General features: G+C 38.0%; 3 protein-coding genes across 6 annotated transcripts in view; 2 read left to right on the forward strand and 1 right to left on the reverse strand.

Annotated features, from left to right (window-relative positions):
• Positions 1–9,331, forward strand: part of LOC102967325 (ceruloplasmin) — a 72,510-nt gene extending 63,179 nt beyond the window's left edge. The window contains exons 19-20 of the mRNA XM_042998530.1: positions 4,990–5,094; positions 8,869–9,331. Of these exons, the coding sequence (XP_042854464.1) occupies positions 4,990–5,093 (104 nt within the window). The 3' untranslated portion in view covers position 5,094; positions 8,869–9,331. The remainder of the gene's footprint in view (positions 1–4,989; positions 5,095–8,868) is intronic.
• The window catches only part of HPS3 (HPS3 biogenesis of lysosomal organelles complex 2 subunit 1), a 38,843-nt gene that overhangs the window by 1,683 nt on the left and 21,909 nt on the right, over positions 1–15,251 (reverse strand). Inside the window, exons 9-16 of one of the 2 annotated variants that reach the window (XR_006222051.1) lie at positions 13,533–13,714; positions 12,259–12,439; positions 10,636–10,869; positions 9,402–9,587; positions 8,866–9,054; positions 7,546–7,653; positions 3,779–3,985; positions 2,805–2,899 (exon numbers count right to left, since the gene is read on the reverse strand). Coding sequence is in view for 1 of the 2 variants with exons in the window: in XM_042998536.1 (XP_042854470.1) it covers positions 2,805–2,895; positions 3,779–3,985; positions 7,546–7,653; positions 8,866–9,054; positions 9,402–9,587; positions 10,636–10,869; positions 12,259–12,439; positions 13,533–13,714 (1,378 nt within the window). In the remaining variant the exon portion in view is untranslated. The remainder of the gene's footprint in view (positions 1–2,804; positions 2,900–3,778; positions 3,986–7,545; positions 7,654–8,865; positions 9,055–9,401; positions 9,588–10,635; positions 10,870–12,258; positions 12,440–13,532; positions 13,715–15,251) is intronic. The other variant, XM_042998536.1, reaches the window with a different exon arrangement.
• The window catches only part of HLTF (helicase like transcription factor), a 98,464-nt gene continuing 94,005 nt past the window's right edge, over positions 10,793–15,251 (forward strand). For 2 of the 3 annotated variants that reach the window (XM_042998534.1, XM_042998535.1), the window contains exon 1: positions 13,708–15,203. The gene's annotated coding sequence lies outside the window, so the exon portion shown is untranslated. The other variant, XM_042998532.1, reaches the window with a different exon arrangement.

A 15,251-nucleotide genomic window follows, 5' to 3' on the forward strand; every position in this document is an offset into this window, starting at 1 on the left:
TCAGCAGTGATGGATGGGAAAGATCACAAGCTCTGGAATCAGATGGCCTTTGGAAGGGATCAGACTCTTCCACCCACTGTCTGTGACTTTAGGAAAGTCCCTTAATTAACTTACTGAGTGGTATCATCTGCTAGCTTCTAGAGTCCTTTGAGAATTAAAATACAATGATGTGTATCTAAGATGTTAGTAGAAACTTTATAAACAATGACTACTAGTTTGCAAAATGCATATGAAAAACATGACTTATCAACACCTTCCTATCAAACCGGTTTATTTAGCTTAAATGTGGAGTAGTATCCTAGGTTTAAAAAACTGAGTTGGGGGCGAGTCTAGATGTTATAAAGCCAATAAAAATTGCCACTGCCCAATTCTCCACTTCTGCCAACCAATGAGGGGCTGATACGGGTTATAATTCCAAGAATAAGGTCAATATCTTAAATCTGTAGAGTACTTTAAGTCCTCCGGTGTGTCTAGAAAATATTATCAGATGCAGAAGATAGTTACTTCTGGCTGATGAGACTTTAAATGACTTTTTCATCTTCAATTTTATAATTTAAACAGTAGTAAAATTTTTTTTTTTTTTGAGACAGGGAGAGACAGAGCATGAACAGGGGAGGGTCAGAGAGAGGGAAACACAGAATCTGAAACAGGCTCCAGGCTCTGAGCTGTCAGCACAGAGCCCGACGCGGGGCTTGAACTCACGGACCGCGAGATCATGACCTGAGCCCAAGTCGGCTGCCCAACCGACTGAGCCACCCAGGTGCCCCCAGTAGTAAAATTTTTAATAAGCACAGTTCATTACCAAAAAACAGTAACAAACATTTCCTGAAAACAAGCCAATTGATCACTAATCCCGGTTTCAACGGCTCTGCATTAGTGCAATGGTTCTCACCCAGTATGATTTTTGTGCCCCCGCCCTCAGACATTTGGAAATGTCTGGAGACATTTTTGTTTATCATAACTGGGGCAGAGCTACTGGTATTTAGTGCCACGGATGCTGCCAAACATCCTAAAATGCATACGGGACACCTACACATACACCAGAGAATTATCGGTCCAAATGTAAATAGTGCCAAGGTTGAGAAATGCTGCATTAGAGAGAGAAGAAATACAAGCTCTTAAACATACTGTATAGATTCCTGACCTCCATCTCCAAAGTTAACATCTTACGGTTTTGCCTAACACTTATTCTAGAGTCAGTCCTGAGCTTCTCACTAGTCTCGAGATACTAGACAATTGGCTTGCTTCAGGTCACTCAGTAAGTAGCAGATCTGGAACTCAGTTCCGGTCTCCAGACTCCAGTCCTGGTCTCTTCTAGCGTACTGCAGCTGCTGACAAAAAGACCTCCTTTGGCAATGGACCTGAAGTTATTCAGGTGTCTCCCTTCAAATAAGTATAGAATGTTTCCTACGGAGAGGCAAAGTGCTGGTGAGGAGGGTGCAACACGAAAAATGAATAAAATGCTACACCAGCTCTTGAGGTATTAGAGTCTACTAAAGGTAAATCACACACACCACTTAGTCCCATGAGCCACACATGTACATGCATACACACACACTAACGTATTTTATAGAAATATGCATTATATGGAAAAATGGAACATTTGGAGGAATGATTATGGGTAAGTCAGGGGTAGAGAGTATGTAATGCGAATCAAGAAAGGATGAAGTCTTTTGACTAAGATAATGATGCTGCTAACGTATGAAGATGTGGGATAGCTTGCACTGGAAAGTGATCCATAAACACAAATCATTACTCAAAATTATGTGATAAATGTTACCCAAGTGGGACAAGGCAATCATATATCTGACATTTCCACCTCCTAAAAACCAACAATCACTCAGGAAGATAGGTGAGATGAAAGTCACCACATCTTCCCGGTCATAAACATACAACTTTACTTAAATGGGCCTCTTCAGAAAAACCCCCTCCAATGGCCACAGGCTCTGCCTAACACTTAAAAATCATAACTGATTTTTAAAAATCACTTTTAAAAATCAATGGTGTCAGCTGGAAAACTACAATTCCCACACTGTCAATTTCTTCTTTCTTTCTTGATTATTTACACACACACACACACACACACATATATATATATTTTTTTTTTTTTTTACTTTTTTATTCTCAAGTTAGTTAACATACAGTGTAGTCCTGGTTTTAGGAGTAGAACCCAGTGTCAGTTTCTAATCTTTTATGCACACTGAAATCAATATAACCATATCCTTTGTCATCAGGCCAACAATTATCTAGTGTAATACATAAGACTAGAAAAATTGATAACCATATATCTATCAAGATTTATAAGTGACTATGAACTATGAAAATTCAAACAATAACTACCTATTCTGTAAAACACTGCATGATTTATAGATATTCAATTTTTAAATCCTTGAGAACCTTGTTATTCCTCAATACTTGCTTACAATTATAATTAATAATAATAATCTTAATTTCCTACAAGAAGTAAATTAAGTACTCAGATCATTAATAAAAAATGTAATTGTCTTAATGGATATTCAAATTTTTAAAATACTGAGATTGTGAGTTTCTGTGACTATCACAATGTTAAGTGTTTGAAAAGATTAACTTAAAAGCATCAGCTCCATAGCTGTAAGTAAATATCAAATGTGATGGGGAGCATATACATGTTGATATAAGCTCTTAAGATGATTCTGCTAAGATACTCTTCACCTCATTTGAGAATCACATGAAAAAAAAAGAACAGAGAAAGCAAGGCTTCAAGTTATAGAAATTAAAATTAAGATTCAACTAAATTTATAATTAAGCATAAAAGATCATTTTACCTTTTAATGATGACAGGTAAAGTTGACCTTTCTCTCCCCCACATTTTACTCTGTGACAAAGTTCAGGCAGCAGTTTTTTCCACCACAAAGTCTATCTTAGAAAAAAATGAATAAATGTTAAGTTTGATGCATTTTACATTCAGATGTCCAACAAAAATAAGATGGTGCAAGAAAGCACAGGGCAAAAACACATAATTTTGGTTAAGGTGACAAACTTTGTTACAACAGAAGTTATATGAGCAGCCAGTCTTCTGTTTAAACTATAACATGGGCACCTGGGTGGCTTAGTCAGTTGAGTGTCCAACTCTTGATTTCCGCTCAGGTCATGATCTCATGGTTTGGGGGTTTGAGCCCCGCATCAGACAGTGTTGACAGTGTGGAGCTTGCTTGGGATCCTGTCTCCCTCTCTCTCTTCCCCTCCCCTGTTCTTTCTCTATCTGTATCTCTCAAAATAAATAAACATTAAAATTTTTTTTAAATAAATAAACTATAACATAAATCAGGTTTGTAACTTGAAAATCTAATGATATGTATGTTGTACACGTTAGCTATTTTCGAGAAGAAACACAGACGTGTCCTGTTATCATCTCTTAGGTAATAAGAGGAAAAAAAGGGAGGGGGGGGGAAGGAGGAAGGAAGGCAGGAGTACTAAAGTTTAAAACTCTTCTAATTTTGAAGGTAAAGACCACATATAGCCCAGAAAATATTTTCTGTCTTCCAAATCTTCAGGTAATAGCCTACTTCATTTCCAAACAAGAGATTTTTACTGTGATCACATACAATCACCACACAGTTTAATAGCCTCTAACAGTACTCAAAACATGTAACATATTAAACATATATGCTCCTCCGACCCACACAGACCTGTGAGGTTGGACTTATATAATTTGTCCCCATTTTGCAGATAAGGCAACGAGATTATCAAATCTGATTATCACTAATCAAGCCTCAAAGACATAAGCTGAAAAGCATACCCGATTCTCTTCTTTCAGTTCGTGATTGGCATATGGAATGATCGCCTCTGGGCATCTTTCTAACAGTGTGTCTATACACTGTTCATACTCTTTCAAACGTGTACGACACAGAACATGGACACTGAGGCCAGCAATAGTGTCTTCTGAGAGTGGCTCCAGGAATGGGATAATGGAAGCTATGTCAAATGAAGGACCACATATAAGAGACTATGAACAGAAAAATGAAATGTTATGGAATGAGGCACCCAAAAGATAAAGTACAACATACAGAATACAATTCTTTTTTAAAGAAGACCAAGCTTTATTGCCAAAAAAAAAAAAAAGGAAACATAAAGAATGCAGTTTTGGAGTTCATGCATACAATATTTATAAGTCTAAATGTCCTGAAGTATTAAATAATCATGAAACCACCTCTAGTTTAAATAGAAAGTCTGTTTAATAGTAATCATATCTAAACTAACATGATTTTAGCTCCTTTGGATATACTGCAAATTAAAACTAATGGGAATGTTTGAGGAGCCTATCCTAAGGAAATAATCAACACTGTGATCAAAGATTTATGTCCAACGATGTTCATTTCAAGAATTATTATAATATTGAACAGCTAGAATCTAGGTTAAATAAGGAAAAGGAAAATTATGGTACATCCATATGATGGAATATTATATAGCCATCAAAGTTATTTCCAAAGGCTAATTAATGAGAAAATGCTCATAACAGAATGATGAGTAAAAAATGTCAATACAAAATTATATTCAGAGCATGATCAGTTTTGTAAAATCTACACAGGTACATGCACATACAGAAATGCCTTTGGAAGAGCACTGAAATTTGAAACAGAGATCAGCTTACTGGATGGAATGACAAAGCCCACTTTTTATTTTTTCACATTTTCCTCTATCTTCCAAATTTTCCAGAATACACATGCACTACGTAATAGCCAAAAATAAAATTTAACATTTAAGATAACTAAAGAAATTGTTAATAACCTAACAATTTGTGTCTATACTATTTGCCACAAGCTCATAGACATAGAGTAGGTACTATTTGAGTATTCAGAACTTTGCCAGTATTTTACTTTTTAAGCATTTAAACTATAAATACTATTTTTGATGCTACCACCAAAATAATCTCCTCTTTGCCTTTCTTCTGGATAAAGATGAGATGGTAATATCTTGATTTTCTTCTTTCTGTATCCTTTTTTACTACAGCGTCTTCTCCGACATACAAGATGATATGGAATGTGAACTATTCGTTTATAGTCATCGCGATTATGTTATTCCAAATATCTACCAAGGAATGGCTAGGCATATAAGGTTGGTCTCTTTCCTTCCTGCAAGTTTAATAATCACCTTACTCTGAATAATTTCTGGACAAAAGGATAGCAAACATGATAATCTGCCACTTGTAGGATCTCCCAACATGAAAGAAAACACAGGTTATTTCTATATTCAACTTTTGATTCATTGGGATAATGGGCAGGGAAAGAAGGAGCGAGGCAGGGGTAACCCAAACCATGGTTAAAACGAAACTAGTCAAAGCTTGATACAAAATTAATTACCCATGAACTTTTACTTAGTTTTATCAAGAAGTTTAAAAATAAGAAACACCAGACAACACATATATTACTGAATCAAAAATGCTCTAAAGGTTACTACTACTTTTTAAAATACTCTTAATGTTGTCTACTCCTTAGCAGAATGCTCCTTGTTTTACGTATTGGGAATGGATTCCTTTCCATACCCGACACATGTACTATTTATTGCCTTCTCTGATCTAGATCCTTCACCTGCAGCGAACTCTGCAGGGCTGGAACCCACAGACTCTGTCTTCTCTCCCTACACAATCTAAGGAGTGGTGGTTGGCAAGGAAGTGGGGGAGTGGGGAGGGGACTGTGACAATTATGGCAAAAGGCAGGGCATTTACAAGTTACTGTGTGATTCCAAACAGTGGCTTTTTGACATGTAGATGATTTGTAGAGTATTTTTATTTTAGGTTTTCCACAACTATACTATTACAGTGATTGAGGACAAGAGACAGAAACTCCTATCAAATCTGTGTGTGAGGGTGGGGACGTGGGGAAGAGAGAAATCATGCAATTCTGAAAACGCTTTCCAGGTGATTCTGAACCTCCTATTCTTCTAGGTGAAAACAAATGACATCTTTTTGTTTCTGGATGGTTATTTTTTTCTTAATGACTAAGAATAACCAAGATAATCTAGAAGGAGATATAATTAGGAAAAGGATTTTTAAGAGTATAGGCTTACTACATTTCTATGCTTTAACAGCAAAGATTCCCAGAAAGAATGTATTCTTTTTAAATACTTTAAAATAAATTTTAAAAGATCACTCAATTACACTTTTTCAAGCAGTGATTATAAATATGCCTTGAAGCTTTATCAGGTGAGATTTAATAGCACTTGTTACAATTGTGATTTTAAATACGCAATTAATACATATATTCTGGGAGGGCAAGGCCCTCCCTGCCTGGCTTATCTACTGCCACAGACCACATTTATGGTACCTGCTTGAGGAATATTTGTTCAAGGAGCATATCTGAGGCTAACACTTAAGGAGCCTCTGTAACATAAGGGTACTAGAGATAGGAACCAACAAGATTTTTCTCTGGCAATTTTTTATGAATGTAAGGAACTGCATCTCTGGAGATAACACAGGCCTGTCCAGAGGCTGAGTCTAAGCAATAATGGGCTCTTGTGCTTCCATCCCTGACCCAATCCCCAACTTGACATTTTGGTTTCTATAGACAGTAACCACACTTACGCCAGTTCCCAGTATAAATAAGGGGCTGTAAACTCAAAAGCTTAAAGAGGCCGAAAGAGGTGAGGAAAATGCATGAAGTCAGCTGGGTATAAGGAAAATGGACACCAGACGCCGTATCTGGACCGGGAAGACATGGAGATGAGAATTGAGGCAGACAGGACAACACATTCACTGACCATGGAGGGGAGCCACTAGTTGGCTCCAACTCTCAGGTCTCAGAGGCAGTGAAGCCCAGGGTTACTGGCTCTGCTGAACTTTCCGAGAAAAGACTGAAACTCAGAACTCTTCATTTGAAATTTCAGTTTTTATATGTTGGCACTACATTGGGCAGACCAAACAAAGCAGACGTGGGGGTTATGTTCAGTCCTTGGGCCACTGAACTACATTAAATAAAATCACATCCACATCTAGCCCAGCTTGATCCACCAAGGCAAAGGTGGACTTTATTTCTCATTTGCAGTCAAAACACTGCCACAGTCAGAATTCCTGCAGGATGGTCTACATTTCCTGATCATACTTATCTTTTTAAAACTCCGTTTCAGCAGCCAAACTGGCCACTTTAGCCTACTTTCTGTAAGACAGATAGTAGTGGGAGGCTTGGGCTAGAAGCCAAACATATATGAATGAACGCTATACAAAAAAATGAATTCCGTCAATAAAAACACCGCTACACATTTGCCATGCTTTCCTTTCACAAACTATTTCCAAGCACACCCTGAAAATGAGGCAAGACAGTCAGGTGACCTGGTCACCTCACTCTCATTCTTTACAGGCAACAAAACCAGCCTTCAAGAGCCCTCCTCTCAGCGGGTTCAGGCAGAGGCAGGAATGTCCTCCAGCACTCCCAAGTATACCTAAGGATGGATTTTTGTCCCCCCAAAAGTATATGTTCTAGATTAACAGGCCAAACGAGGTCTCACCAAATTTAAATATGATACTATGTTGTAATCTGCATATTAATAAAAAAAAGAGGCATTTTTATTTACCTGTAATTTAGAAAGGTCTTCTGTGTAACTTTTATCCGCTAAGGAATCAGATGATATTAAGACATTAACCCATGGATAGATTAAGCCATAATGACTACAGGCATTTATCTAAAATGCAAAAGAAACCCATCATAAACAAAATAGAACAAAACAAGATTCTCTTCATCCATTCCACAAAAAGCAAGCAGTTGCTAATCTTCTGTCACGTCACAGAATTAGGTGTACAATTGCCTGGGAATGGGAATGAAAGTCTCTTATCCTAAAAGATTTTATTCCCCTAGGAAAGCTTCAGCCTTGCTGCTTCTCACTGAATAAAACTGCACCAAAAATGAAAAAAAAAATGCACAAATATTTCCTTATATTTTACATTTTAAAATATTCCTAAGGAACACTTTCTAGCAAAAAAAAGCAATACTGCTTTTAAGCTAATTTTACTCAAAAAAAAGTTAACAGTAATAGTGGAATTTTTATTTCTACTACTTTCCGTGGTAGGCAAAAGCTCTTCCGTAAGTTCTCAAGACAATTCCCATAAAGCCCCCTTATTCAAGAAGTTGGTGACTTTTCCAATGAACCCACATTAGCGATGGCATCCATGAGAGGCAAAAAGGACAAGAGGAGGGGAGGGGCAGGAAGTGGTAAAGCAGAGTAGTTAGGGCTCCTGCAAGGCCTACAGTATAGCTCTTGTGTGCACAGCTGACAGGAAATGACTCCAGTACAGGTCTCCCTCCTACAAGCCTTCTGTAGTTCCTCTCCCGTCAGGGAGGTCTGCAGATGTGTCTTTTCTCAAGTTCTGCTCTGTAACTATCCCCCCAGGGAGTATAGAAGTGTTTGGGGGGAAGTCCTCCCCTCTGCTTTATCTACTGAGGCACCACTGCAAGTGAGTAATATAGGAGCAGTAGGGGGCATTCTTTATAATATAAAATTATTTAAAATGTAAGCAATGTTAGGGGCACCTGGGTAGCTCAGTTGGTTGAGCGACTTTTGCTCAGGTCATGATCTCAAGGTTTGTGAGTTCAAGCCCTGCATTAGGCTCTGTGCTGACAGCTCAGACCCTGGAGCTTGCTTCAGTTTCTGTGTCTCCTTCTCTCTCTGCCCCTGCACCCCGCTCTCAAAAATAAAAATTAAAACAAAAAATATTAAAAAACAACAACCCTGCAAGCAATGTTACTCATGGACAAGTTTTAAGGGTATTTTTAATGCCTGCTTAAAAAAAGATATCTGGTACTATAAATTAGGTTTGATTCTAAGCCATTAAAAATAACAAGGTATACTACTATAATGTGTAATGTACAAGTTTAATTTAACATATTATTCTCTCACCAGATCCTCTGATGTTCGCAATGGTATGGTGTCAGGGGGCTGCATCTTGGATAATCTCCAGATGTATTGTGATGTGAGCTTGAAAAAGAGTTCCTGGAGAACCACATCTGGGAGACCTGCCACCAGCTGAGCTTCCCAGAGGTCTACCAAGAGCTGAGGAATCGTATCTTTATCCTTACCACAAAGCACCTTGAAAACAGTGAGATAAGCCCCCACATCCCAGATCAATATAGTATTGATAAGTTACAGCTAGTCTGAATAACACTCTATCACGTGGGCCAGGCATTTAATAATTTATCATTAGCATTAGTGCGATGGCAGAGTAGATTGAGACATTTGAACAGAAAACCGATTCTAGGTTGCATGAATGGAATTTTTCTACATACGTTCTTTTAATCTGTACTTGTATAAATTTGTTATGTGTAAGTCTGTTTTTTCAATAAACAAAGGGAACCCCAGTCTCTTATTCAGCTTCCCGTCTGCCACCAGTTTTATCAGGCTATATCCAGAGCCATTACATTTTCAGAGCGACAAACCTTAAAGAAGGAATCTGCTTCTTCAATTCCAATTTTGTTGTTCTTCTGTAAGCCCAGAACTGAAGCCACAAGCAGTCCGGGCTGAGTGTCCTTCAACTGTACTGCAAGTTCAGTTGGAATGATCTGTCCCCTTCTCTGTTGAATCAATAACCGAGGTTCCAGGATGAAGCCACATACCAACTTCATCTTCAGATAAGCAAGAGATTTAGGATCAAAATGTACACTGCATTCATCTTGAAAATATTTGCCAGTACATTCAAGGTTCATGGTTAAGCTATTAATACTTCAGTCTCAATTTTTTCTTTAACTACAAAGTTCTCACTCTAAGAAGAGCATCATTGTTAAGTACCTTTAAAGAAGTTATTAATATTTAATTCACCATCAGGATATCCTATTTTTGTAGAGAGCTGTATATTTATCTACCTAATTTAAAAATAACATACCTTAAGTTTTTTCAAAATTATGGAAAGAAGATTCATCTTTCTAAAACTCTACTCTTCAAAGCAGAGAGGTTACCTCAACGTTGACTCACTCTCTTCATCATCACAAACAACATGTCATTTGTGCAGTGAAAAAGCACTTCTGCTCTCTTGTTTCGGAAATTAAGTCATACTGTGTGCGTCTGATCACAGGCAACACAACAACAGGACAGGAGCACAGGATCGGAAGCCATATTGCCTGCTTCAAATCCTGGCTCAAGCACTCACCAGCTACGTGATCTTGGACAATTTACTCAACCTCTCTTTGTCTTAGTTCCCTCATCTGTATAATAGGTGTAATAATAACATCTAACTTAGGGCATTGTTGCAAGAATTAAATAAGATAACATATGCAATGGGCTACTACTAGACTCCCAAGGCTTATGGATAACATCCCACTTGCTGTACTAGAATACACATCACTCTGTTCTGTGTCACTGGACATACCATATCCCTCACACTAGATCAGACTGTTAGCTCAGGGCAGAGTTTGTATATTCTTTAGTACCAAGTGCTGTGCTTTGAACATAGCTGACACAATGTTGAAAGATCTTTGGGTACCCATTGCTACCATTTACTGTTCTTATTTCTTTTTTATTTGCCAGGTCCAAAGCCCAAGCATTCCCACTTTGGGTCACTTCTTTTCTAACATTAAGTCTATTTTCCTTTATGACTGAGAAAAAAATGAACTAGACAGAAGCCAGAAGAAAGTTAAACATCTCAGGACTACCAGGTCCTGTATCAGGGAACCATACCTCTGGACGGCTTTTCATTTCATTTCTGTGCCTGTCAAGATCTCCCATTTTCAGAGCCATTGCTGCTTTAGTCAACGTCACTAAGATCGACGAGAACCCAGAAGTATCCAGCTTGCTTAGATAGTTCATGGCAGTTACCGGATTAATATTCTTCATAGAAGGACTACAGAGAATATGGGGCAGTTGTTTTGGCTCAGCCATATGGAACATCTGAACCACTTTTGCTGCTAACTCCTTTGGTGAGCATGAATAAGAAATAAAAGGTCAGTTAGCCAATAGAGAACAAAAAAATCAGCAAAAAAACCCAAAACAAAACAGAAATAAAAAGCCAAGATAGAAACATTCCAAATAAGATAAAATTATAAGTATTACGTTTGGATTAAAAAAAAGACAAGGTGCATGGTGATAGTGTGGGAGACTTGAAATGACCTGAAGTGATCTCTTTGCTGAGTTATAATGAAGAAAAAGCAACGAAAATATGTACCAAGATGGGGTGCCTGGGTGGCTCGGTTAAGCATCCGGCTTCGGCCCAGGCCATGATCTCACAGTTTGTGTGTTCGAGCCCCGCGTCGGGCTCTGTGCTGACAGCTCAGAGCCTGGAGCCTGCTTCAGATTCTGTGTCTCCCTCTCTCTCTGCCCCACCCCTGCTCATGCTCTGTCTCTCTCTCTCAAAAATAAATAAACGTTAAAAAAATTTTTTTAAAAAAGGAAATATGTACCAAGTTGTGGCTAGCATTTCAAATTTTAACAAGAGGTCAAAAGAAGAAAATAAATATTTGATTACATTATGCTTAAAAGTCCATTATAAAAGATTGCAGCTAAGTACAAAATATACTTAATGAAGTAACATATGATAAAATTTCATTTATCTCAAAACCTTAAAGCATTTAGTATCATTATGTCCAGCTTTGCATATCTGTATTCAATTCTTTTTAAAAATTCATGAGGGGCTAAAAATAAGCCTTAATGGGGATTGCATGGGTGGCTCAGTCGGTTAAGTGTCCAACTTTGGCTCAGGTCATGATCTCATGGTTCGTGGGTTCGAGTCCTGTGTCGGGCTCTGTGCTGACAGCTCAGAGCTTGGAGCCTGCTTCAAATTCTGTGTCTCCCTCTCTCTCAGCCCCTCCCAACTCATGCTCTGTCTCCCTCTGACTCAATAATAAATAACATTGAAAAAAAATTAAAAAATAATAATAAGCCTTAATAATGTCTTCAGGTTACTGGGCCAGGATTTCCTAAGTGAAGCTTCGGACATGTGGGAGTGTGGGGAAAGTAGGTTGTGCAAAGGGCTGCAGATGAGAAGGAGGGTGAGTCCCTGGGCCTGTGTCATTCTTCTAAAGACACGCCCCTGTCACACTGGGCAGGTCGCTCAACTACAATGCACCACATTCCCCCACCTGTGTAATGAGAAAGTAGGGGAAGGTGATTATAAGCTCTTTTCCAAGCTATAATTCTAGGATTATTAATGAAGACAAGGACACATTCGTTACCTTTTTAGAAAAAGAAGAATATAATACCAAAGAAAAATATTTGGAACTTGACTTCTGAACAGTGTAACATAAAATAAATTGCTAAAATGAAAAGTTAGGAATGTTCGATATAACTAAGTAGAAAACTATTCACTTCACTTAATTCTTCATCCAGGTTTTCATCAAGTGAATGATTAATGTAAAAGATTAATCCCCTCTCATATTTCTGCGATCCATCCTCTAGTGGCCAGTCTGCTCGGGTTAAAACTTCAGCCATAGACAAACCAGACATCTTATAGTACGGCAAGGCAAGGTGGGAATACTGGGTGTCAAGCCTAAAAGGGAAGGAAGCAAAAAAACCCTCAAATCTGTCATTTTTAAGCCTGGACGTCTAACGTACTTGATAATAAAACAGATAATGCTTTCCAGATGACATAAATTTCAAAATACTCTTCTACTGCCATTAGTAGTTGGAAGAAGTTCCTAAGGTTTATTCCACAAAATCATTCTAATTAATATAGTTTCCTTTTGCATGCTCATAAAAAAAATAGAAAAAGAATTCAGTAAGTGAATTTTAATATTTATAGTGCGGCTCTAATGGTGTTGATAGACAGAAAACATCTATTTTGTTAATTTATACTCATTCCGTGCGTCAAGTAAGCCTTTGAAATGATCATATACAAAAAATCTATAAAGATAATTCTCAAAAATAAAAACCGCTATTCATCCCAGTCCCTTCCTGAAATCATAAAAGCACTGACTACTAAGATTAAAGTCACAGACCAACCAGTATCTCTCTCTGAAGGCTAACAGGCAATAAAGTAGTAATAACAGCTGTCTGAGGGATTTTCATGGCCATGACTGTGCCCAGAAAGCCTGAAAGAAATTTAATTCCTAAATTAAGCAGAGGGAGACCCGTGAACTCAAGATTCACTGTTCGTCTAATAAACTGTAATTCCTAGGGGTGCCAGGTGGCTCAGTGGGTTAAGTGTCCAACTCTTGATTTTGGCTCAGGTCATGAACTCATGGTTCGTGAGTTTGAGCCCTGCATCGGGCTCTGTGCCTGCTTGGGATTATCTCTCTTCCTCTCTCTCTGCCTCTCCCCCACACACACTGTTCTCTCTCTCTCTCTCTCTCTCTCAAAATAAACTTTATTTTCTTTATTATTTTTTTAAATAAATAAACTTAAAACAATTTGTAATTCCTTGAAGGCAGGAAACAGTTATGTTCATCTTGGAACCCTAAGCTTAGCACAGTATCTGGCACAGAGTATGCTCAACAAATGCTTGTGAAATAAATGAATAAATGAATGACCTCTCTTCATGCCTTCTCCCATTCATCAGGTAAGTACCAGAGATGGAAAAACTAGTAAGTACACCCAAAGCTCAAGATGGCTTCTTTAACAAGTTTCCAAGAGGCATCACTGACCTGCTATAGCAGTCTCCAAGGTGCCCACAGCTTTCCTTAAATGCTTCCAAAAGCTCTGCTTTTTCTCCAGGTTCCAACTGACTGGCATCCATCAGGGCGGCCCTCACTAACAGATGAGCCTCACTAAGAAGGTGGATGCAGCTCTGGGTCTTTGCAGTCTTGTAGGTATTACTGTAGTCTACCTGAAACAAAAAACGGCAACGGCTGATGTTACTGCAGAAAGACACCTAAAAGTTTCCTGGTTCTTAAGAATACCTATAGATTTTGTTACTAAAGTTAATATTTGGATACATTAAATCCCAAAAGCTAAAGAATGGTTATTTATCATTCTGATAGGGCCTAGCTGAAGTGTTCTTTTCCCTCACAATCCACGAGCCAGTTTAATACATACAGGACTGGAAATACTCCTCTGTTAAACAGTGCTAATCATTAGAGAAGGTACAAATAATATTGTAATACTAATAAAACTGTTAACTTGGCAGTGATTTGATCACAGTTTGATAAGGCCAACAAACATATGTGAAACAGTTAACTTTTTTTAAGTTCTGTGATTTAAATCTTTCTCCAGTTCAGACTGAGTATCCTTCCTTTATTGTAATTGCAGTTGGTAAATTTAGGTTCTACATCTATTTCTATAGCTCACAGTGGGCTGATTAAAATTATTGCTAGCTGATCTGAATCAATCAGTATTTTCAGACTCCAGTAAGCAAATCACCCAAAGGAAGTCTAAGACTTTCAGTTAAGCAAGATTAAAAGGACAGGGCAAAGCTGATATAATTATCAGCATTAAAATGCCAGGGATAAATCAGGCAAAATCAAAATTAACATCACCAGTGAAGGGCACGGATATCATGTGCCTCCTGATGTAACACCCTGAGAAAGATACATTACCTGCCACTCATTCTGGATGTGAATGAGAATACATAGCCTGAATCTAATCAAGAAATAATAATAAAAAAACTTTAAAGGTAGAGGGTCAAAAATTTATTTTCAAAAATACCTATGCCATAAAAAAACAAAGACTATTAAATTATTCTGGCTTAAAGGAAGCTAAAGAGACATGACAACTAAACGTACTACCTGATAGACTGGACTCTGTACTGAGGAAGGGAAATGTTATGAGGTCATTACTGAGTCAAACTGACACAATTAGAATATGTATCACGTTAAATTTAATAAAGCATATGACTGTACTGTGGTGGTACAAACAAATGTCCTGATTCTTAGGAAACATACCATGAAGTATTTAGGGGCATTAGGCTATGACGCATGCACTCTACCTTCCAATGGATGGTGGGGGGTGGAGTGTGTGTGCGTGTGTGTGTGTGTGTGTGCGTGTGCGTGTGTGTGTTTAGAAAGTGCAAGAGTACAAAAAAAGAGAGAGAGAAGCAAAGGGGTAAAATGTTGACTATGAATGCATCTGTGTGGAGAATACACAGGGTTTTATTTCTGCTATTCTTATCCTTGCAACTTCTCTGTAAGTTTGAAATTGTTTCAAAATAAAGAGTTAAAAACATTGCCAGGGATGAGTAGGCAGCTGTCACTCTTAAAAAAAGGAATAAGATACTCTCTCTGGGCTCCTACCCACAGGACAATGCTGCAGATGCTGCAGGACCCAGGACAATCTGCTAATATTTCAAAGAAGAGTGAGACAGGGATAAATGATCTAAGGTATCTTTCAGCTCCATTTCCTGGTCCTCTGCTAGGGTTCAAAGTAAA

Source organism: Panthera tigris, chromosome C2 (genome assembly GCF_018350195.1).
Source record: "Panthera tigris isolate Pti1 chromosome C2, P.tigris_Pti1_mat1.1, whole genome shotgun sequence".
NCBI lineage: Eukaryota > Metazoa > Chordata > Mammalia > Carnivora > Felidae > Panthera > Panthera tigris.